General features: G+C 38.9%; 1 protein-coding gene and 1 pseudogene across 1 annotated transcript; both read right to left on the bottom strand.

Moving 5' to 3' along the window:
* Positions 1-22,585, bottom strand: part of LOC134615929 (NACHT, LRR and PYD domains-containing protein 14-like) — an 851,239-nt pseudogene that overhangs the window by 160,665 nt on the left and 667,989 nt on the right.
* On the bottom strand, positions 8,756-19,424 carry LOC134615832 (CD63 antigen-like). Its single transcript, XM_063460502.1, has 9 exons — positions 19,243-19,424; positions 17,870-17,926; positions 14,426-14,545; positions 14,214-14,288; positions 13,646-13,741; positions 12,896-13,015; positions 11,920-11,952; positions 11,738-11,821; positions 8,756-10,830 (listed from the first exon to the last, which is right to left on the bottom strand). Exons 1-9 carry the CDS (start codon positions 19,300-19,302, stop codon positions 10,744-10,746), a joined length of 732 nt encoding a protein of 243 aa, XP_063316572.1. The 5' UTR covers positions 19,303-19,424; the 3' UTR covers positions 8,756-10,743.

Here is a 22,585-nt window from a genome sequence, read left to right as displayed (position 1 = left end):
CCTCTGGCTAATACGTCGGGTTCCGTGTCGGGCTGGTAGCCGAAAAATAGCTTTACTTTGTTGTCTGGGTCAACTTTGCTTGAGGGAGACAGAGAGAGGCGTTGAAAGGCTGCTCCAACGGAACTTATTTTTTCCGGAGGAAAACACGAACACAGTGTACAGTCGAGTCTTAATAGCTTACTTACAGCTGGGCTCGTCAGGCACTCTTCTTGGCTGCGGTGGTTATTATTATATTTACATGCTTCCAGCTCCCGTTTTTGCTCCGTGACAGCTCGGACTTTTCCTTTCTCTCCCTCCCTCGCTCACAGACACATAACGTGTATGGCAGTCCATTCTCGCTGCAGCACGGACTACACTGCCCATGAGGCTACATGCTTTAGGGCCATGCCTGTAGCATTCTGCCTTTTAGCTTAGCACAACAACAACAACAAAAAAGCGCTCTCTCACCCAGGAAACACGCAGCGAGAGAGCGCGTCACCCTGTAACCATGGCAACCGTAACGCTGCCGCCTGGAACAACAGAACATAGCTGTCAAACAAACCCAAACAGTCCTGACCCGTGACAATATGAAACAGGAAAGTACCGCCGTGTAATCCATTTATTTCACCAAAGTAACTGTATTCTGAATACCACTTTTTTAAACGGTAACTGTAACGGAATACAGTTACTCATATTTTGTATTCTAAATACGTAACGGCGGTACATGTATTCCGTTACTCCCCAACACTGTCTATGGTACTATCTATACCAGGGGTCGGCAACCTTTCTGATTATGAGTGCCATCTAAAATTTAATCAGAAGTCAATGTGTGTTGGATTGTCAATGCAACCCTCTTCTCCCACTCTTCACACACTGATAGCAACACCGCAGGAGAAATGCCAGCACAGGCATCCAGTATCCGTAGTTTCAGGTGCTGCACATCTCGTATCTTCACACCATAGGCAATTGCCTTCAGATGACCCCAAAGATAAAAGTCTAAGGGGGTCAGATCGGGAGACCTTGGGGGCCATTCAACTGGAACACGATGACCAATCCACTTTCCAGGAAACTGTTCATCTAGGAATGCTCGGACCTGGCACCCATAATGTGGTGGTGCACCATCTTGCTGGAAAAACTCAGGGAACGTGCCAGCTTCAGTGCATAAAGAGGGAAACACATCATCATGTAGCAAATTCAAATATCCAGTGGCCCTGAGGTTTCCATTGATGAAGAATGGACCCACTATCGTTGTACCCCATATACCACACCAAACCATCACTTTTGTTGTTCCAACAGTCTTGGAGGGATCCATCCAATGTGGGTTAGTGTCAGACCAATAGCGGTGGTTTTGTTTGTTAACTTCACCATTCACATAAAAGTTTGCCTCATCACTGAACAAAATCTTCTGCGTGAACTGAGGGTCCTGTTCCAATTTTTGTTTTGCCTATTCTGCAAATTCTGTGCACCGATCTGGGTCATCCTAGTTGAGATGCTGCAGTAGCTGGAGTTTGTAAGGGTGCCATTTGTGAGTAGCTAATATCCGCCGAAGGGATGTTCGACTAATGCCACTCTCCAGTGACATTCGGCGAGTGGTACGCTGTGGGCTCTTGCTGAATGAAGCTGGGACAGCCACTGATGTTTCTTCATTAGTGACAGTTTTCTTGCATCCACATTTTGGCAAATCCAACACTGAACCAGTTTGCTGACTGTAGGATGGGAGATGGGTGGTCTCGTAGGGTGTCTTGCATTGAAATCTGCTGCAATGTCCCGGTTACTGCGTTAACCAAATATCAACACGATTTCGATCCGCTCTTCACGTGTTAACCTCTTCGACATGTAAATGGCTGTGAACAGAGAGAAACTTGTAAATAACTCATGAAAGAATAAAGTTACATTGAAACCAAGCACACCATTGTTTTTCTTGTGACATTACCAATAAGTTTGATGTGTCACATGGCCCTCTTCCTATTGAAAAAACAAAAGTTGTATCCAAGATGGCCGACTTCTAATTGGCCACCATGGTCACCACCCATCTTGAGGAGTTTGCCCCCTCACATATACTAATGTGCCACAAACAGGACTTTAATATCACCAACCATTCCCATGTTATTACGGTGTATCCATACAAATGGCCCACCCTGTAGTACAACTTTACAGAATTATATTTGTTCGCAGATGTTGGCAGCTATCAGTGAATAGTTATCAGCTATTTTGAAACAAAAGAAAAGACACTTTTTATCCATAACAAGAACTCCATAACAGCAAAGGAACTGTACAATAGAAAATGCAAATGCTATATATGGTCTCCTCACAACAATGATAAGAAAAATAAACTGGGCAATATGGCATGTTTGTTAATACAGGGATACACTTGTTAATGTGATCTCTGGTCTCCCACTCAGAGACACAGGTCCCCGAGTGTCCAGCATCCAGAAGGCTACCTGAGGACACTCTTCGTGTGAGAGAAAATCTGCTCACACAGATATGTAGAGCCAAATACTGTCAATAAGGCATCTGCAATATTCTGAAGACAGTTAAACTTGTCAGGTAGTGATGTCCAGCAGGTGAAAATGCAAGCTCCATGAAAACACACAGCTATGGATTCCAGCTGCGTTCGTAGTTCCGCAAACTTTGACCCCCACAGAGTCGAGCTTTTCAGTTCAATCAGCTGCCTTTCGATGTCCTCTGTGTCCAGCCAGTTAATACGAGGCAAATCCAGCTTCTCATTAAAGCCTTCTCATATGATCAGAAAAGAAAACATTCGTCCATACACCTGAAAGTCGTGAAAACGCATTGTGAATTCTGTCTCGAGTCTATGGATGTATCCGTGTATTTCCGCGGTGCTGATGCTGCGCTGAGCGGACAGCTCCTGAAGCATTTGAAGTGTCGGAATGTGGAAATTTCAACATCGCTTGAAAAAACTGCCAGCTAGCATCGTCACTCTTACCATTTGGCTAAGTTATTTTTAGCCAATTACAAGTTGAATCTGGTAGTTGGGGTTGTTAGCTAAGATACCGTCATTAAGAAGAGGCACAACTAATGTTTCTATACGAGCTAATTTGCAATGTGCACCGCTGGCCTGGTCATTTATTTTTTAATGCACCTTCTCAGATTAATTCACTGCGTGTTGTGCCCAAGGCTGGACTGGGACAAAGAGACTGGCCCACCAGGTATTATAGAAAAAGCCATAAAGCCTTTGAATGAAAACAAACGCTGTTGTGATGTACACTGTCTTGTTGGTATATGTATGATTTCTACACATTTTACATCACATCACGTAAGATTCAGATATTTATTTATTAAAAGCTAGACACTTTAAATGAGAATAAGAAAGAAAAGTATTTTTGTGCCCCCTTTCCCTGTTAATGTCCTACCTGGCCCCCTGGAAAAACTTTGCTAGACCCGCCCCTGCACAGTTACCAGCTGACAGCTTCGTAGAAAAGGATTCTGGTGTTATTTGTTTCTCAGAAACAGTTCATAACTTTCCTTCGACACATTCATGTCTCCTAAAAGGTAAACCTGTTTCTCCATCACCTGTTCAGCCCTGATGATTCAGTAAGGACATCTCCTGGTTTCATCTTCATGTTTCCCTCTCACCACATATCCAAACAGATATCATGACCAGCAGCTTTACAGCTGTGGCTCCAACAAACATCAGCTGATACTAGAAAGTAATATTAAATAAATTCTAACAACAGCTGATCAAGCTTAAACGTGCTGCTGTTGTTTAGCGCGACATCCGCTGGTTTCCTCTTTCTGTAGCAAAGTGGGCAATAAACAAACAAGAGAGACGGGACATGCGACTGAAAAGCCGATCAGCTGATCATTGATCAGTTTCATGATTGAAGTAGCAACAGGAGAGAGAGGGGAGAGAATGAGAAAAGAAGCAGCAGCTGTGACTCAGAATAACTCCAGCTTTGTGTCTTTTTTCATTCTAGCTGAAGTACGGGACAAACTGTTCCATTTCACCTCAATACAAAACGCCTAATATTTTCTCTGAATACAGGACGATTCCGTTTTTTACAGGATGGTTGGCAACTCTACTAACTAACCTTATGAATAAAATAAGGTTCACTATCAGTAGCATCATAGCACCCACCCAGCTGTATAGAAACTAGGGCTGGATATCGCCACTGATTTCTAGAATCAGTTCGATTCCGATTCGATTCAATTTGAATCGAGGAAATTTGGCCTCAGACAGTCAGAAATATTACAATTCTAAACACTTATAAGTACATTTCCATATTTTTATATCTATAAAAAGACAGCTGACACTTGTTAGACTTTATCAAAGGTGTGAGCATCACAGCAGATGGCTTTGTGTCAAAGTAACTGAGCATAAAACACAGAATAAGTAAGTAAGTAAAGTTTATTTATTAAGCGCTTTTCATAGACAGGTAGTCACAAAGCGCTGTACACAAAGATTAAAATAAACAGTACAATAAATAGCAAAATGCACAATATGCACAATATAGAGTTTAAATGTAAAGTAAAAATGTAAAAAGCATTGGTCAACAGAAAGCTTGTTTAAACAGTAAAGGTTTTAACTGCTTTTTAAAGGATTCCACAGAGTCAACCAAACATAGTTGTAGAGGTACACTGTTCCATAGCCTTGGAGCCACAGACTGAAAGGCTCTGTCCCCTTTCATCTTCAGTCATGTTCGGGGAGCAACCAACAAACTCTGAGTCTGTGAGCGGAGACGACGAGCAGTAGTGTATTTTGTGAGAAGCTTGGATAAATAATCTGGGGCTTGGCCATTTAGTGCTCTGTATGTTAAAACAGTAATTTTAAAACGAATTCTAAAATCTATTGGGAGCCAATGTAAAGAACATAAAATAGGAGTGATGTGAGCTCGCTTGCTAGAGCAAGTTAGTAGTCTGGCTGCTGCGTTTTGTATAGGTTGGAGGCGAGAAAGAGATGATTTATCCAAGCTGGTAAACAGGGAATTACAATAATCTAAACGCGATAACACAAATGCATGGACAATTTTTTCCAGTTCAGCTAAGGAGACCATATGTCGCAGTTTAGAAATATTCCTTAACCTCCTAGGACCTGGCGTCCACATATGTGGACATCACATTTTGGGTTATTTAGACCAAAATACTCAATTTTGCTCTACAAGGGCCTGATATCCACTTACGAGGACATTATACTGCTTCTGTTTTATCAAAAATCTTAAACGAATATCGTCATATGTGGCTCCTATTTTTCTTAAAAACAAAAATAAGGTAAAAAAAAAATTCTGGTAATTCTTTGTTTTTACATTCATTGGGCCCCAATATGCCCAAATATCAAAGAGAAATTAAAAATGCATGTCGTTTAAGAGTTCGGGTCTTAGGAGGTTAAATGAAGGAAACAGGAACGAGACAGAGATTTTACGTGTGAGTCAAGGCCCAAAAAAGATTAAGGAGATTTTCCTGGTCTGGCTTTTTATAGCGGATGACCTTAAGAATATTGTGCAGTAGAACAAAAAATAAAGAAAACCATGAAGCTGCTGCTGAAGTGAAGCAGAGCAAAGTTACAGAGGTTTTATTAGAGACACAGCTAACCGTTTTAATTTTGCATAATTTTAAAAATTTTAATTTTTTCAGTATTGAATAGCAGAAATGAGGCTTTGTAGTCGGAAGTTAAAAAAAAACCAAAAAGAACAGTGGCTGACAGCACTGTAAACAACGGTAGACTTGTGCGTAATAAGCAAGCGAATAATACAGAAAACAGAGATTTTTGGATGGGAAACTGTTCATGAAGTACACTGACTTTTGCTGTTTTGCTTCCACCACAGTAAAATCACGCTTCATGTACAGCTCTCTCTCTCTCTCAGAGGGAATTCATGACGATGTTTATGTGAAGCGAAATGTGAAACGTAGTTTGGATCTTCTTTTGCTGTTGGTTCAGTCAATATTGTTTGGAGAGAGATAAAACCTGCAGCTTCTAGAATCGATTTTGGTCGATAAATCGATAATCAAAACCCACCCCTAATAGAAACTCAGTCATGTAAGCTAGTACACAGTACAAGTTTTTGTAACTGACTGTAAAAAGTAAGAACAACCAAAATAAACTACACCTAAACTTGGTTTATATCTGACCCAGATAGACTGCAGGTCATAACTTCTTAACTGAAGTTCAGTTCACCTGATAGTAGAATTAGTTTTTGATTTTTAATTTCAGGATCACAAAAGAGAACAGAGTTAAACAGCATCACCTGCTTTTGAGCTACAATACAAATGAAAAAGATGCTAAATGCAGCAGTAGTAGTAGTAGACTTGGGGTACCACTTTATTACACAGCCCACGACTAAGGGGGTAACTCCCTTGTGATTTAATGGAATTTCAGTTCATTTTATTTGAAATTATGTATTTACGAAAAAAAACTTAAAGATATGTACACTATAATTATTTATTTTTCTCCTCTAAAAATGTATTTGTCACCAGATCCTCTTGTGCTGCCTGTCTTTTTCCCCTTATGGAATTATTTGCTTAAATTGTGTTTTTTGTTGTGTGCCATGACATAAAAATAATTCAATTTCACAGGCCCAATAAGATTACTTGCACATAAAATCAAAAGCCCACGCACGTAGAACTCAGTTTGAGGGGTGAGGGAAGTGGAAATACCTGGGAAGACACAGTTGACACAAATGAACATGACGGGGTAAGTAGAAGAAAATACATTGAACATGGAAACACTAGACTCTAAAAAATAAAACATGACTCACAAGCTTGACAATGTGGACATAACACAGACATGAAACACATGACAGACTGGACAGGAAACATGACACATAGCCAAGGGGACACAGATGAAACAAAACCCAGAATAAAATTCAACTGAATCCTAACTAATAATAACACAATAATAACACAATGACACAAGTTAGTATCATCAACTTAATATAAGAAAATCAAAAAACAAAATAATCTCGAAACATTGGGTCACAGATCAAGCCCCTGACACCGTCTGTCGTTCTCCCGCTCGCTTCTACCGTCACTTGTGAACAAGACCCCTAGGTACTTAAATTCCTCCACTTGGGACAGGAACTCATCCCTGACCCAGAGTGGGCACTCCTCCCTTTACTGGCTGAGGACCACGTGAAGTGATATAATATGATATACAACTATCACTGAAGCAGCAAACTGTGTAAAAAACAAAAAACAAAAAACAAAAAAACAGTCAAAAAAACCCCAACACTTCTCATTCTATGAAACATTTGGCCACAGCTGTAGATTACACTGTCAGTGCTTGTTCACTCTTGTCAATAATTCTAAATTCTCTTTGTGCAGTTATAGGTAAACAATATCTAATATTTTATCTAAATGACTGCTTTGTCTTTGAAAAGGTGAAGAGCCTGAGGCCAGTGACAGTCCAGTTCTACTCTAAGTACATCCTTACTGTGGCTCACAGGACAAGGCCACATTCCTGTCCTGCCAGAAGAAAAGAGAAACTTCAGAGTCTTCTTGCAGTTCAACCAAATATTCTGTATGGCAGGGGTCTCAAACTCCAGTCCTCGAGGGTCAGTGTCATGCAACTTTTCCATGTGTCCCTGGTGCAACACACCTGAATAAAATTAGTAGGTCATTGGCAAGAGTATAGAACTTGACTGTATGTTGAAGTGGCAACCCCTAGCCCTACTCAAGTAAATTTAAGTGTTTGGAAAAATATAATGTATATATATGTATATGTATATATATATATATATATATATATATATATATATATATATGTGTGTGTGTGTGTGTGTGTGTAGAAAAATACTTTAATTGCACCATATTCATTCACTCACGAGCTGCTGTAACATAAATCAACCAAATAACCCCCTTGGAACCTTGAAGGTTGGCGCTTTGGTCCTGGATAGCTGTTATAACGCATGAGCCTAAATAATTGGCTTCCAGCTTTCCTCCTTTCCTCTGCTGATTACTTATATTGGCTCTTAAAACCCTGTCACTGACTTTGAAGTCAGCATTTGTTGTTGTCCTTTTTATTCTGTTCTTTGTCTTTTCCAGTGCTTTGCTAACATGCTCTTTCACTAGTTCCAAAAGCTGTTTGTTTTGTAAAGTCCTGTTACAACTCTTCCTGCCCAAATACGCTTTTGTCAGCCTGTGAAGCAAAAGGGAATTTTTGCCTTGAATCAGAAATCAATCGGTGTCGTGAATATTGCCATGATTTCTAGATCGGGGAAAGCAAACAACCTCTGGCTAAGCAGCAGGCACAACACAAAAGAGGTAACTAGGACCTCTCTAGGACTCTGCAGTCTATTTACACCTACAGGCCAGTCAATGGACACTCTTTCAATGATGAGGATGTACACAGCCTGGACCGGGAGGAAAGCTAGTTTGAGCAGAGAGTCAAGGAGGTCATTTATGTGAAAAGGGAAAACCATCTCTGAAACAAGAAGGGAGCCTAAGGGTATGCTGTGATTGCAGCCATTCCTCAACTCTCTGTGAATATACTTATACTTTACTATACTATACTATATACTATGCTTATTCGTAATTTATGTCATATTTTTGCTATTAATTGCTTGTTATGGATTTTTTTTTATTTTTATGGAGGCGGTGCCCTAGTGCCCTCTATTGACAAGTCACCAGCAGTGCCTAAACCTAATGCTCACTGAAATTCTTAGGCTTGCACTATTTATCCATGTTAACCAAACACCATACTCAATTTACAGAGCCAACCTTGTATTTCCTTAGGCTACAAAGTCATCAAAACAACAAGCATACAATAGTAAACCATAAGCCAGAGAGATGGTATATTGCTCAGTTTTATTTACTTCCTGTCTGAAACATTTCCAGGGTGATATGATTACTGCCAGAGGTGAGGAAATACATTATAAAAGAAGAGAGTGAGGCATTATGTGTTTTCAGTCTCTAGAGTTTATTTATTAATGATATTAATGCAGAACATATAGCAATCCTGTAACAATATATCTTTAACTTTAATACATTGGTAGCACTTTCTATTACAGCTCTGTATTAAAGTGGTGACAGAAGGGTAACAAGGGAGAAACAAGAGCGTAATAATGTGGTAATTTCTTAGTTGTTACCATGCAATTACCGAAGTAATATAAGTAATATACAAGTAATATCATGGCAGCAACACTAGTTACAGTTGAGTAATATTACCCTGAAATTTATGTATTATTATGTAATAATAAGATAATAAGAGTCCAAAAACTGGGGGGGTAATAATATGGAAATACAGCTCTGTAATAAAATGGTAATAGTAGGATAACAAAGACAAAACAAGACTGTAATAATGTGGTAATTTCTAAATTATTACCACTCAATTACCTCTGGGGCAGTTTCTGTGTAATGAGCAGGAAACAGAACTGCAAAATGCAAAACTGTCTGTTAGAAAGTGCTGCCAATACATTTTCTTTTTTTTCCATTTTAATGACAGATGAGTTTTCTGTCAGTGGATGATCTATTTTTCTGTTTGTCACTTAGCTTTTATCCCCATAGATGACATTATGATAAGTAATTTTTTAGTCATTTTCTAGTACACAAGTGTACCTTAAATGGAAAAATCTGATTTTACAATTCAAACGTAGAACAACCACAGAAAGACTGTTTTCACCTTAAACTATGACTCAAGTGCTTCCCACATACAAAAAAACAACAACACAGTTTTAAAATTTATATGAATTCATTGTTTTATATTTCTTTATATTTCTTACGGGGCGATCGTGGCTCAAGAGTTTGCAGTTTGTTTCGTAATCGGAAGGTTGCCGGTTCGAGCCCTGGCTCGGACAGTTTCGGTTGTTGTGTCCTTGGGCAAGACATTTCACACGTTGCCTCCTGGTGGTGGTCGGTGGTGCCCGGCAGCCTCGCCTCTGTCAGTGCGCCCCAGGGCAGCTGTGGCTACAATGTAGCTTGCCATCACCAGTGGGTGGATGACTGAATGTAGTGTAAAGTGCTTTGGGGTCCTTAGGGACTAAGCAAACAGCTATACAAATACAGGCCGTTAACTATTTTACTATTTACTTTACAAACACAGGCAGGTGACAGCTTAAGTGCCATTCTGACTTGGTCATTTTAACCCAAGGAGGTTTTGAATTCAATTTGAATGTAATAATAATTTAGATTACTGACCCTATCTCAGAAACAGAAGGAATCAGTCTTTCACTTCTCATATTTACTTATTTTTTCTTAACCAGGGGACAAATCAGTGCATGTTTAAATGTAATCCAAAAAAATCAATTCAAGCTAAACAACTCTTTAACCTCTTCAGTGAATGTCATACTTAAGGACAAAACAGCCAAACAATCCAGACACTTTCAACTACGCAGTTGGATGTTTGTTTGTTTTTTTGTTTTCTGTTTTAATCTAGTGAAGTTTAGTTGAAGTTTTCACTTTTTTTGATGCAACCAGAAAAAATTTTACTATTCTCAACAGCTTCAGCCTCCTCGGTTTAACAAAGTCGGATTTAGAGGTTCAACTTCTTTTCATTAAAAGGTCTCTAAATAAGATGAGTAGAATACTGCATAACATCACATAACACATAAGAGACATAAAGCTTTTCAAAAAAAATGTTCTGCTTTCTAAGCTATGCTTTGTACATTGGAAAGCTGGACAGAAAGGCAGCAGTTTCTGTCCTGAATAAAAACCTGCCACATTGCCATCTATTTCCTCTCTCTCAAGGCAAACATTAGTTTTTTTCATAAATCAAAGTAAAAAAAAGAGGTGATGTCCTGACCAGAGAGTTCTCATGTGGTAACCTAATGCAATGGTTGATGATCAGAGGACATAGCTGCATGGTGGTTCTCTTCAGTAGCCCTTCATGGCAATGCCTCCTCCAGTGTCATTACGTTGGACCTGATGGATCATGAAGATGGTAATAAGCAGGCCCAGTAGCTATAAAGACAGGTAGATGAACAGGGGGTTAGTTCACAAAACAGGTAGGTGATAATATTAAAAAACTACAGTTCAACAGCACCGGTGGTGAAGCCCGCTGAGGATGACAGTGATGTAAATGCTGCTGCTCCAACACGGCAATTACTATATTTTACTCAGAAGCTGAAGGGGAATTACCAGTTTTGTTGATAGTAAAGCGGTCAACGTGCTACCTGTATCTATGTGCTACACACTGATATGTAGTCGACACACTTGAGAAGGATTCATGTCTCAGTGCTCGACAGTGGTGTGGCCCCACAAAAAAACAGACTTTTAAAAGCAAAGGGATAAAGAAAATATCATTGCTCTCAGTTTAAATATTTTAAATGTGTTTTGTTTTCTATTGTAAATAAAACATGGGTTTATCAGATCTGAAAATCAAATTTATAAAGCAAATTAACATGGGAACTTGGAATGTAGTTTTGTGGGTCAACATGCAAATAACTCAATGTATACTATTGCACCCATACTTGTATTAATCATAAAGAATTATTACCAGCAAATATCCACTGGAAATACAGTCATGACCAAAGGTTTTGGCAGTTGCACTGTCTGTTTTTCTTGGGCTTTACCACTTCAGTTTTTATTTTTTCACATTTCTTTGATAGAGTGAAGTTAGGCCTTGAAGGTACAGTAACAACATTACTAAGGAATGAACACTAATAACATTAAACTGTATTTAGCAACAAAAATGTAATCATGTATGCAAATAAGCTAAGATTCTAGCAAATGTCTGAAAAAGCATCTTAGAAATACAACTAAGAGTTTTTATTTCCAAGATTTTTTTTAAAATAAAATAAGATCTTAAAGAACAATGGAGTCACAGTGATAACCAGTGACAATAAAGGAAAACAACAGTGAAGCTTACTGCTGTCACAGCAAATCCAAAGAAGAAGCCCAAAGCAATCTTGAAGAAAATGTCTACCAACGAAAACATGACGTCACCGCAGGACTGCAGAAGAGAATGGAAGATAGTTATTACATGGAAATCTATCAGAATGGCAGACTGTAGTGTTTGGATTAGCTGATAGTGGTTGGGGGATTAAATACCTGTTCAAAGACTTGCGATGGGCCTCTGGTTCCCTGTAAGAAAACAAGAGGATATTGTGTATTCAAATAGAAACAGTTCATGATTAACTTTCAGATACATGTTATAAAATATAAATTACTGTAGGGCAAAACACAGTTACATTTGTCAATGTGGAATGGATGGCTGCAAAATTACTCAACTTGTAATTTCAAAGTGACAATCTGACACTAATTTCACGCAAAAAGCTTCTTTAGCCAGGAGGTGTATATTATGTCAGAGCCAGGCACAACTCTTAATTCTCGAGACTTTGGGTGTCTGCCACGGTGATAGTTACTGGATCCTGTTCAGGGAGGTTGCTGTGGTCTGCTCTTAGTCCCACTAGCCACTGAGCATTGTTGTAATGTGTTGTCTCCTTCCATATGCTCTTCCAGTATTGTTCTGTTTCTAGCCTTGGTGGTGCTGTTCTCACATTGTTCCCCTGCCACACGCCTTAGATGGTTCTGTGGAGAACAGCTGGTTAATTCTCCTGCCTTGCATCTCTCTTGTATACCTCTTCAAGTGGCTGGCCAAGGCTGTGAGTCTTTGCTTGTCAGTTTTCTAGGCATCGGGTATGGACAGTACTTGTTAGGCACCTTCTTCATCACAGCTTTCTGCAGCTCAGATATTTTGCTAACTCTCTTCTATGCTACCTTGATCTTGGCCTCTTGTCTCCTTCTCGATGGAGGGTACAATGTAGCAGTTGTTCTTCATGCTTGGTACCCAATCCAGAGGGTGGAGATGATGATATCTCCCCCCTGACCTGATTTTCTGGCTTCCCCTTGCCGTAGCATTTGCAGTGTACCTTGTCAACCTCTAGTTGTGATGGTAGTTTCTTCTTCTGGATGTTGGAAAACTAAGCTACTAGTTGTTTCACCATTAGTGTAGATAGCAGAATTAGTCATTTGCTGATATTCTTTGTTTTTTTCTTAAAATCCAGTTTTATTTTATAAAACTAACCTGAGGTCTGGTTTTGCATGAGCCATATCCTCCATATCCCAGATCTAAAGGATTGCATTCACAGGAACTGGGAATTTCCTCACCCCAGTCGTTAGCGCTCACTATTCCACAGCATTTCGCCTGTTAACACATGAGAGAATGACTTCAAATAATTGAAAATACTCAATGAAGTTCTGCACTAATGTAAATGTGTCAATAAAGTAACTGTAATGTAATTATTAAAAAACAATTCAGTCGAAAAATAATTAATAAAAGGTTTTGTGTGTAAGGTGGAGTCAAAAAGGTACTTGACACCAAGCATAAAAAGAAAAAAATATTATCTGACTGAAATTTCACTTCAGTCCAGTTCATTTTTATTTCAAACGTGTATATTTACCATCATTTTGTGATATCGTTCCATTCTTTTGTTTGAAAAGGAATAGACAGAACTATACACTTATTTGGCCCTACCCCCACAAATTTTACATCTCATTCATTTAGTTTTCTTTTAGTCTTAAATTAAACAAATTTGGTTGATCTCCCCTTCAGGGTTGGTCCTTGATTACTTCTGAGCCCTTCCAGTGCCACTGCTGTTCAGATCACTGCCTGCAAGTCCTGTATTGACTACTTGTACAAGTAAGTTTGGGATTTCACCACACACTTGAGCAGACATCGGACATGACCCTCTGTATCCTGGCTATTCTGGCTATATTGGCTATTCTGTTCTATTTGATTCTACTGTTATGAGGTTAATAGTACAAAGAACATTACAGATTGCTGTAAGGCTTCAAGCATATCTCTCAACGATTGTTCTTTCATGTAGGGCTCTGCTAGTTCACTAGAGGCACTGTAGAAGATAGTCTTTATCTGCAGAGAAAAAAAGAATATATTTAGTATCACGGTAAACAGATGAGAAGCTATATTATCAACAAGACAGACAGAGAAGGACAAAAATCTCAAATATGCAATGAATGCCCAAAAACAAGAATAATTAAAGTAGAAAAGAAAACAAATTCTAGTTCTAAAATTATTTACTGGCTTCTTTTAATTCACTGATGAATTTCCCACAAGAAACATTACTAATATTTTCCATATTATCCATTAGGCCCTATGGTCATGTCCAATTAGGACAATTCATTAATACAGACAATTTTTAATGTGTGTGATAGTGTTATTAAGGTGGAAAGCAAAAATGAATAAATAATTAAAACTATGTTGCTGAGAGAAAGGCAAGGTTGTTTTTTTTTTAAATTTCAGACACAGACAGAAAAGGAAGGCCACTAGATAACAGTAGTAACTGTAACTGAGAAACAGGCAGGCAGAGAGGAGAAGAGATCACCTGGTTTCTTTTGACCGCTACAACAATGCCAAAAATCATCATGATGATCATTCCAATGCCCATAAATCCTGCAAACTGTACATGAAGGAATGTTAAGAACATTAAAAGAATCATTACTTTGTTCTTGTTTTGTTCATTGTGAAATTAAAAGCAACAAAAAATAAACAGGTATCACATCATTATCTTGTTTGATGCAGGGGTCCTGTACTTACTATTTTGAGAGCGAGGGCTTTCTCAGAGCAGGCAGCGTAGATTCCCAGGGAGGAGACACCGAGGACACCAATGGCAAAAACCCATGCCCAGCCCAAGCCTGGCATACCAAATGATGACAACTGCTCCAGAAAGAACAGGAAACAACACAAACATTGCATTGATCCTTACTTCTTGGAATAAGCAAAAGCAAACACAGTTATCAGTAACATGCTAGACATGAATCTCTGGTTCACATCAGATTGAGTCTCCCCACTAATATCTGTGCCATCTAGCCATGCTACCATAGATCACAAGGCAAGCATTTCAAAACCTGAACCAGGCCATGCCAGGACCATCCAGTAAGTCACATTCAGTGAAGAGGCCACCCACTGTAGTACCTTCTCGGGTTAGAATAAATTTGCCGTTGTTAGGCTTAACTAGCACAACATCAAATTTACTGAAGTTTTAGTAAAGAACAGGTCGAATCAGACAGTGTTAACAGACATTTATAAAACTGTAAAGTTTTAGTCACAGTCTTTGTTCTGTGAAGCAAAGACAGCAGTGTGTGGATTAGTCATTTTTAAAATGACATAAAATGTGAGGGTTGTCCACTGGGAGCGCTGTGGAACACACCAAAAGCAGATCAGCAGGCAAAGACATCAGTGGAGACATCCTCTCTGCTTTAAAGCCTCAAACTTTCCTTTCTGATTAAGATTATAATTAGGGTGCATGAGGTGACTCTGAGCTAGTGATGGTAAATTTGATTCTTTTTACTGAATCGAGTTTTAATGAGTCACTCACCAAAGTGAATCGGGTTTTTTGAGTCATTTGATTCACTGAGTCAGTTGACCAGAGAGTGCAAAAAATGTACATTTTCACTCAAACTTAATTTCTTTTCTCTTTTCATGTAAATCCTACTGCTAAGATGAGTGATTCTAAAAGAAAACAACAATTTTATAAAGCAAAAAAGAGCAAAAAAATGTCTAAAGGGAACATTTATCTTGTTTATTTTTATTTTATTAGTATTTTCCTTAAATGTGTCAAGTATATATTTTCTCATCTAAATGTCCACTGAGCCGTGAGCCAGGGGGCGGTAATGCGCCTTAACATTGGTTGCCAACCAAGAAGAAGAAGCTGTGAGCCCGGAGGGAGGGGGTGAGCGAGTGAGTGATTCGTTCTCTCTATGATTCAGCACAGGAGGGAGGGGGTTAGCGAGTCCTGAGTGACTCGCTGGCTCTACGATTCAGCACAGGAGGGAGGGGGTGAGCGAGTCCTGAGTGACTCGCTGGCTCTACGATTCAGCACAGGAGGGAGGGGTTAGCGAGTCCTGAGTGACTCGCTGGCTCTACGATTCAGCACAGGAGGGAGGGGGTTAGCGAGTCCTGAGTGACTCGCTGGCTCTACGATTCAGCACAGGAGGGAGGGGGTTAGCGAGTCCTGAGTGACTCGCTGGCTCTACGATTCAGCACAGGAGGGAGGGGGTTAGCGAGTCCTGAGTGACTCGCTGGCTCTACGATTCAGCACAGGAGGGAGGGGGTTAGCGAGTCCTGAGTGACTCGCTGGCTCTACGATTCAGCACAGGAGGGAGGGGGTTAGCGAGTCCTGAGTGACTCGCTGGCTCTACGATTCAGCACAGGAGGGAGGGGGTTAGCGAGTCCTGAGTGACTCGCTGGCTCTACGATTCAGCACAGGAGGGAGGGGGTTAGCGAGTCCTGAGTGACTCGCTGGCTCTACGATTCAGCACAGGAGGGAGGGGGTTAGCGAGTCCCCCTCCCTCGCTGGCTCTACGATTCAGCACAGGAGGGAGGGGGTTAGCGAGTCCTGAGTGACTCGCTGGCTCTACGATTCAGCACAGGAGGGAGGGGGTTAGCGAGTCCTGAGTGACTCGCTGGCTCTACGATTCAGCACAGGAAAGGAGGGGGTGAGTAGCTCAAATGTGCTGTTAGCATGTTAGCAGAGCGATGCTACTGTGAACCGAGGAGCTATTGTCTTGATGTGAGCTTCTACTCAGGGTTTTTTCTTCCAGTTCAGAGCAGAAATGTTTTTGTTAAGATACTGGATGTTGTGTTTTTCTCCACAATTTTAATTATAAGCTAGATATATTGCTGCTAACAGCAACAGGGATGAGTCAGTGAGTCAGTTGGGCTTGTGAATCATGATTCATGAGTCAGTAAAGTGATTCTCGAGTATTGAACGATTCGTTCATGATTCGCGCATCACTACTCTGAGCCATCTCTCAGTTATGCTGCTTCCCATAATGCACTGAGCACTTCTCTGCTGCTCCCGTCCTTCCAGCAGCAATGTGATTTCATTCTGCACATGACAGCTTATAGAAAACTGTTTATGTAAAATCTATAACTTAAAAATGTGTTTTTTTTTGTTATAAACACAATAACAGAAAGTTGAAATACATTGTGTAGGGCAAAAACACAAACTGGTTCATATTGTATCAAGAAGCATATATATGGATATCAAATTTCAGCTCATTAACAATGAAAATCGTGGAGATTGTTATCCCCCAGATGACTGCCAGACTCACAGGCTACAGGATATGACTGTAAAACCTAATTACAAGTCCTGGAAATGAACTGGAGGGAAAAAAAGAGAAAAAAAACTGTAGATAAACAAACAAACAAACAAAAAAACACTATTTCATTTGGTGACAACAATGAGCCAAAACATGTACTCCATTAAAAGATATAATTTGCTGCTCTGTGTTTCTGGTTTGACAATTTTGTCAGAGCCAAGCTGTTATTACTGTTGCAGAGAAAATGAGTTGTGAGAGCGTTGACTTCCCCCAGGCAGCATCTGTTCTGTGTTAAGAGCAGAAATGAGAGCCTCCACTACATCTGGACGGCTGCCTGATTCTATATAAACACGCCGAGTTCTTCACGTCGGCTTAATGTAAACATTTCTAAATGAGTGTTTTCCATTTCACGTGCGTGCTTTTAGAGAATTATCTTATACACATCATGTCCTGACTAAATCTGGTTCGGGGCTCAATGCAAACCAGCTGCTTTTGTCTTTAGAGTGTTTGTTTCAAAGCATTACTGAACTCTGTTTTTATAGAACTCTGTTTTTTCTTATCAGTACAGAACAAAGATCCAACCATAACCTGTCATGACTTTAAGAGTGGTTCATGATTAAGTCAACACAGATAAACACTTGATTATTGTAACACCTGATGAAGGCAAACTAAAAACACAACTTGCAGTGAGTGTTTACCCAAAATAGATACTAAGCAAGGTAGGGCTGTGCAATATGACAAAAATCTCATATCCCGATATAAGACATTTATCGTCCTGACAACAATATAAATAACAAAAATGTAATATTTCCTGTAAATTTTGTGAATCTCGGGCAACTCGACTTGCTTGAAGTTTTTCCAGCTGGGCATCCTTTACCTGGATTCGAGTGTTTTAACCGATGCATGAAATTATACATTTTTTTTTGTTGTTGTTTACCTGCAGAGTCATGGCAGTCGCCCTTACTGCCATGTAAATCAGCACACATCCCAGGATCTGTGGAAACCGAATCACAGTGTTCAGTTTGTGTTTAACAAAATTAAAGCTCCAAGTATGGTGGACTAAGTGTGCTAACAAAACATTTACAATAAAGGCTTTGTAAACAGTGCACTAAGACATAATTAATAATAAAAAGTGATTATCTTATTTTAAAACTGACACTTGCATGGTTCAGCCAGGGAAAACCTGCCACATTTCAGGGAAAACACCTTTAAAGCACTTCAGCCATTTTATACCTTTAAAGCACGTCTGCCATTTTAGGTTACACAATCTCTCTTCCTTAGATGTGTAATCCTGCATGCAAGCGTTAAGAGCATTTGTCACTTCTATACTACACAACCTGAGGGAGACAAAGAGCTAAAAACCTGATCAGAGGCTTCCTCAGGTCTAGGCATGTTTCTTGGCTGGTGAAAACACCCAAGAAACATGGATCTGAAACTGTTCCAGACCCAGACTATTATTATTATAAAAGTAATTTAATATAAGATTTTTTATTTTATGTATTTTGATTTAAAAAACTGTTTTTTCAAAACATTATTACAAGTAAATGTTTGTTTGTTTGCATGTTTTGTGGAAATGGATGGAAATAAAATCAATAAGCATGAATAAAAAGAAAAATCTCTGTGTTAAAAATTGAAAAATAATTATCTTTTAAACCACATTTCTCATTTTATTCTGTTTGACTGCACAAGCTCATTGTTTTTTCAAACTCCACCTTTTTTTCCCCCACCCCTCCTTTTTTCCATTAGGATAAGCTAAAAAAAAAAATTAACAAAGGAGAAGAGAAGTTGCTTGGTGGTTGGCTGGTGGACTGAAATATGACCCTGTTTTCTTCTGCTGTGTGTGTGTGTGGGGGGGGGGGGGGGGGGGGGGTCCCTTTTTACTGGAAATTACTGAGCTGAGCAGTTAACCACATTTGTACTTGATTGCTGTTTTGGAAAAAATATTTTGAACATTGAAGCATGTCTTCATTAATATGATCAAATTTGATGATCATATTTTGTTTTTGTTTTTTTAGCATAGTACAACAGTTTTAGTTAAAGCTGAAGGGCTTTTTTTCCTAGTTCATCCTTTTTTTTAGCATAAAAATCATGTAGGAGCTATTCACAGCAACGTCATGGCTTTACTTTGTTTGTTTTTGTTTTTTACAAAGTTTTTTCTTGTCATTTTAGTTATATTTACATATTTGAAATAAACTCTATTCTGTTCTACTCTATAACATAACATACGTAAAATCGTCCTGGAAAAATGAAAAAAACACAAAAATAATTTTTATAGTTTAAAATTAAATCAGAAAGAACATTTCCACTTACCATAAACAGCACATTGAAGAAAATAAAAATGCACTTGATGCATCCATTAATTTTCCCCATTTTCCCTTTTTAGAGAGTGTCTCACAGGAGGTGAAGCGGTGAGGTTGTAGCTCAGAGTGTAATGATGTACAGCTTTGCGTGCTCTGATAAACTCCCCAGACAGAGAATGTAAAGGGAAGGAACACACAAAGAGCTGCTCTGTAGCCAAGCCCTCATGTGTACAGGACGGCCTCATCAGACATGTACTAATAGAAAAAACTAAACTTTAAACTGGAGCTTGAAAACTGGAAACAAAACAGAAAAAAGGGCTGATTATAAAACTGCAGTGAGCATAAAGCAAAAGACTAAAACCAAATAACAGAACTTTAATCAGCAGCCCCAAGCTTAGCCCATCGCCTCTCTCATTTGTGGTGCACCTGTAAGGACAGCATGCTGAAAGGTTGCTAGTGATTTTTGTTTTTACAAAAACTTAATTAACTTCTCATTTGAATAAAAGTTAAATAGCTAAAAGATTAATTTACCAGGATACACACAATTGAAAATACAAAGAGAAAAACTGTCTGCAGCGAAAAGTGAATATATTGATTACATTTTACTTGTCTGTGCAAACTGAAGTTCCACCCAGATCATTTAACATGACGATGTTTGGAGACACCCTGGCAGATATGAACAGAAATTTTATCAAAATATAACACTACTGATAAGCACAGCAATGTTCCTGCAGTGGAAGTGAATCTGCTTGCACAATTGAGTTTTTTTAAGAACACATCAGTTTTCTTAAATATATGGTCAGAGTGGTTTTTCTTGCAAATACATCAAAGAAATATTGCATTTTTTGGTTGACTATGTTCAGCAGATGTTTGAAAATAGTGAATGAATCTTTTTGTTTGTTTGTTTGTTATCCTTTTCCTTCCAATAAAGTTTGTTAGACTTGGTTAAAAAAATAGTAAAAGTTGAAAAAAGGAAAGGAAATCAGATGGAAACCAGGAAACCATATGTTATGAGAGCCAATCTCAATATCAACAGATGTAGTCTGAAATAATTGAGATTTTCGTTACGTTTTGTCAAACAAAAATATTGAGTAGTACACAGAAAGTTTTAGTCATGGCATCTACTTGCTACATTTACAAAAACAGGTGTTTGCTTGTAGTCTGAAAACTGATAGAGATGTGCCTTATACCTCTGAATCAGAAACACGTGGTTTCAAAAACAAGTATATGATTAAAAAAAATAACATGTTCTCAGGAAACACTGGCATGGACTTAGTGGCTTTTAGCCTCATGACATGCACCACATACCCAGCCAATCATTAAACAAGGTTAGGTTGCATTTTAGCACATAGTCCAGATTATTATTTCCATGTTCGTATACCAAAAGGGGAAAATATTGATGTATAAGGGTATATGTGATAGTGATGGGTCGTTCGCAAACGAAATGGCTCTTAGAGCCGGATCTTTGATGTGAACGACGCGAGCCGTGGGTTTTTTTTGTTGTTTTTTTTCTTTCTCTAACCCTCTCTCTCGCATTTTTTTTCCGCTTCACTCCGCACGTGAGCCTTGTGCTTGCGCTGGGAAGAGGGGGGAGGGGGCACAGGAGCAGGGCGGGAGGGGGCACAGGAGCAGGGCGGGAGGGAGGGAGAGAGAAAGAGAGCCAGAGAGGTATAGTAATCATCCACAACTATTTTCAGTTGCGGATGATAAAGGATTCAGAAAGTTTATTCATGCATGACAGAGAATGTGCATCTTCTTTTTGTTTTCATATTTTAATTTATATTTAATTGTGTTGTGGTTTGCAGTGTTTTGTGTTGTTTCACTTTAAATTTGTTTAAAAGGAAAAAGATGAAAATTTAAATAGTTAAAAGTTCAAATGTGAATAGTTGGTTTTTGTATTATATGTTTATTTATTACATTTTATGTGGAGTGAATAAATAAAAGTATATTTACGGTGGCCCCTAGAGACAAAGCACGTACAAACTCCAAAACACGTAAAAATTTCAAAACACCTACAAACCCCGAAGCACGTAAAAACTCCAAAACACGTACAAAAGACAACAGAAGTGCTCCAGGATGCTAGGCGCAGTGTTGAGGTTTTGTTACCTAGTGGCTACACAAGTCAGCAAGTACCAATGACCGGATTTGGTGCGTGGTAGTAACAGGTAAATGAACATTTTTTTTGAATTATTTGAATATATATGAGTGCTTGTGTATAAATACACAAACAATACACATATGCTTTCAATTGTGTAATTTAAGTGACCTAGGTAGCTCTGTTTTGAAATTCAGTTAACGCTAGAAATGTCTTTTGGAGTTTGTACGTGCTTTGTCTCTAGGGGCCACCGTATATATTTATATATAAACATATATAAATAAAACCACTTTTTTTTTACATTAGTAATTCCTTTTGTGCATAATTTTATATTGTTGTTAATAATAAATTAATTAAAGCAACAAAACAACCTAAAGAGCCGGTTCGGAGCCGAAAGAGCCGGCTTTTTTTAGTGAGCCGAGCCGAAAGAGCCGGTTCTCTAAAAAGAGCCGAAAATCCCATCACTAATATGTGAGCTTTTCCTTACCCCAAGCAGCAATGAATAAAGCATGATGCTCATTTTGTAAATCCTGCTCCCATTTACATTAAAACAAACACAAAAAGGCTATTGGTATGTGCTTATTTTAGAACTCACAAGAGATACCAGCTCTCCTTACGCTGCAAAAACAGAAAAAACCCATCTGAGAAATTGCTACAATATCAGGAGTGGCAAAATCTACATTTGATACACCTTGAGAAAGAAAGAAAGCACTGGTGAACTCAGCAACCCGAAAACACCTGGACATCCATGGAAGACAGCAGTTTTGGATGATTGCAGAATCATTTCCATGATAAAGAGAAACCTCTTCACAACACTCTCCAGGAGGAAGACATATCTATATCCAAGTCTACCATAAAAACAAGACTTAATGAAAGTAAATACAGAGGATTCACTGCAAGAGGCAAGTCATTCATAAGCCTCAAAGACAGAAAGGCTAGATTGGACTTTGCTTAAAAAAAAAAAAAAAAACATCCAAAAAACCCAGCACAGTTCTGGAAAAACATTCTTTGGAAAGACAAAGCGATGATCAACCTCTATTAGAATGATGGCAAGAAAGAAGTATAGAGAAGGTGGGGAATAGCTCATTACCCAAAGTGTACCACATCACCTGTAAACCACAAATAAACTGCAACTGAAAGCTGCTGCAGTAAAGCCTGGCAGAGCATTAAAAAGGAGGAAACCCAGCATCTGGTGATGTCCATGAGTTCAGGACTTCATGCTGTCATTGTCAACAAAGCATGTTCAACCAATTATTAG

The sequence above is a fragment of the Pelmatolapia mariae genome, linkage group LG17, assembly GCF_036321145.2.
Source record: "Pelmatolapia mariae isolate MD_Pm_ZW linkage group LG17, Pm_UMD_F_2, whole genome shotgun sequence".
NCBI classification, from domain to species: Eukaryota; Metazoa; Chordata; class Actinopteri; order Cichliformes; family Cichlidae; genus Pelmatolapia; species Pelmatolapia mariae.
This window is presented reverse-complemented; position numbering and strand designations above follow the sequence as displayed.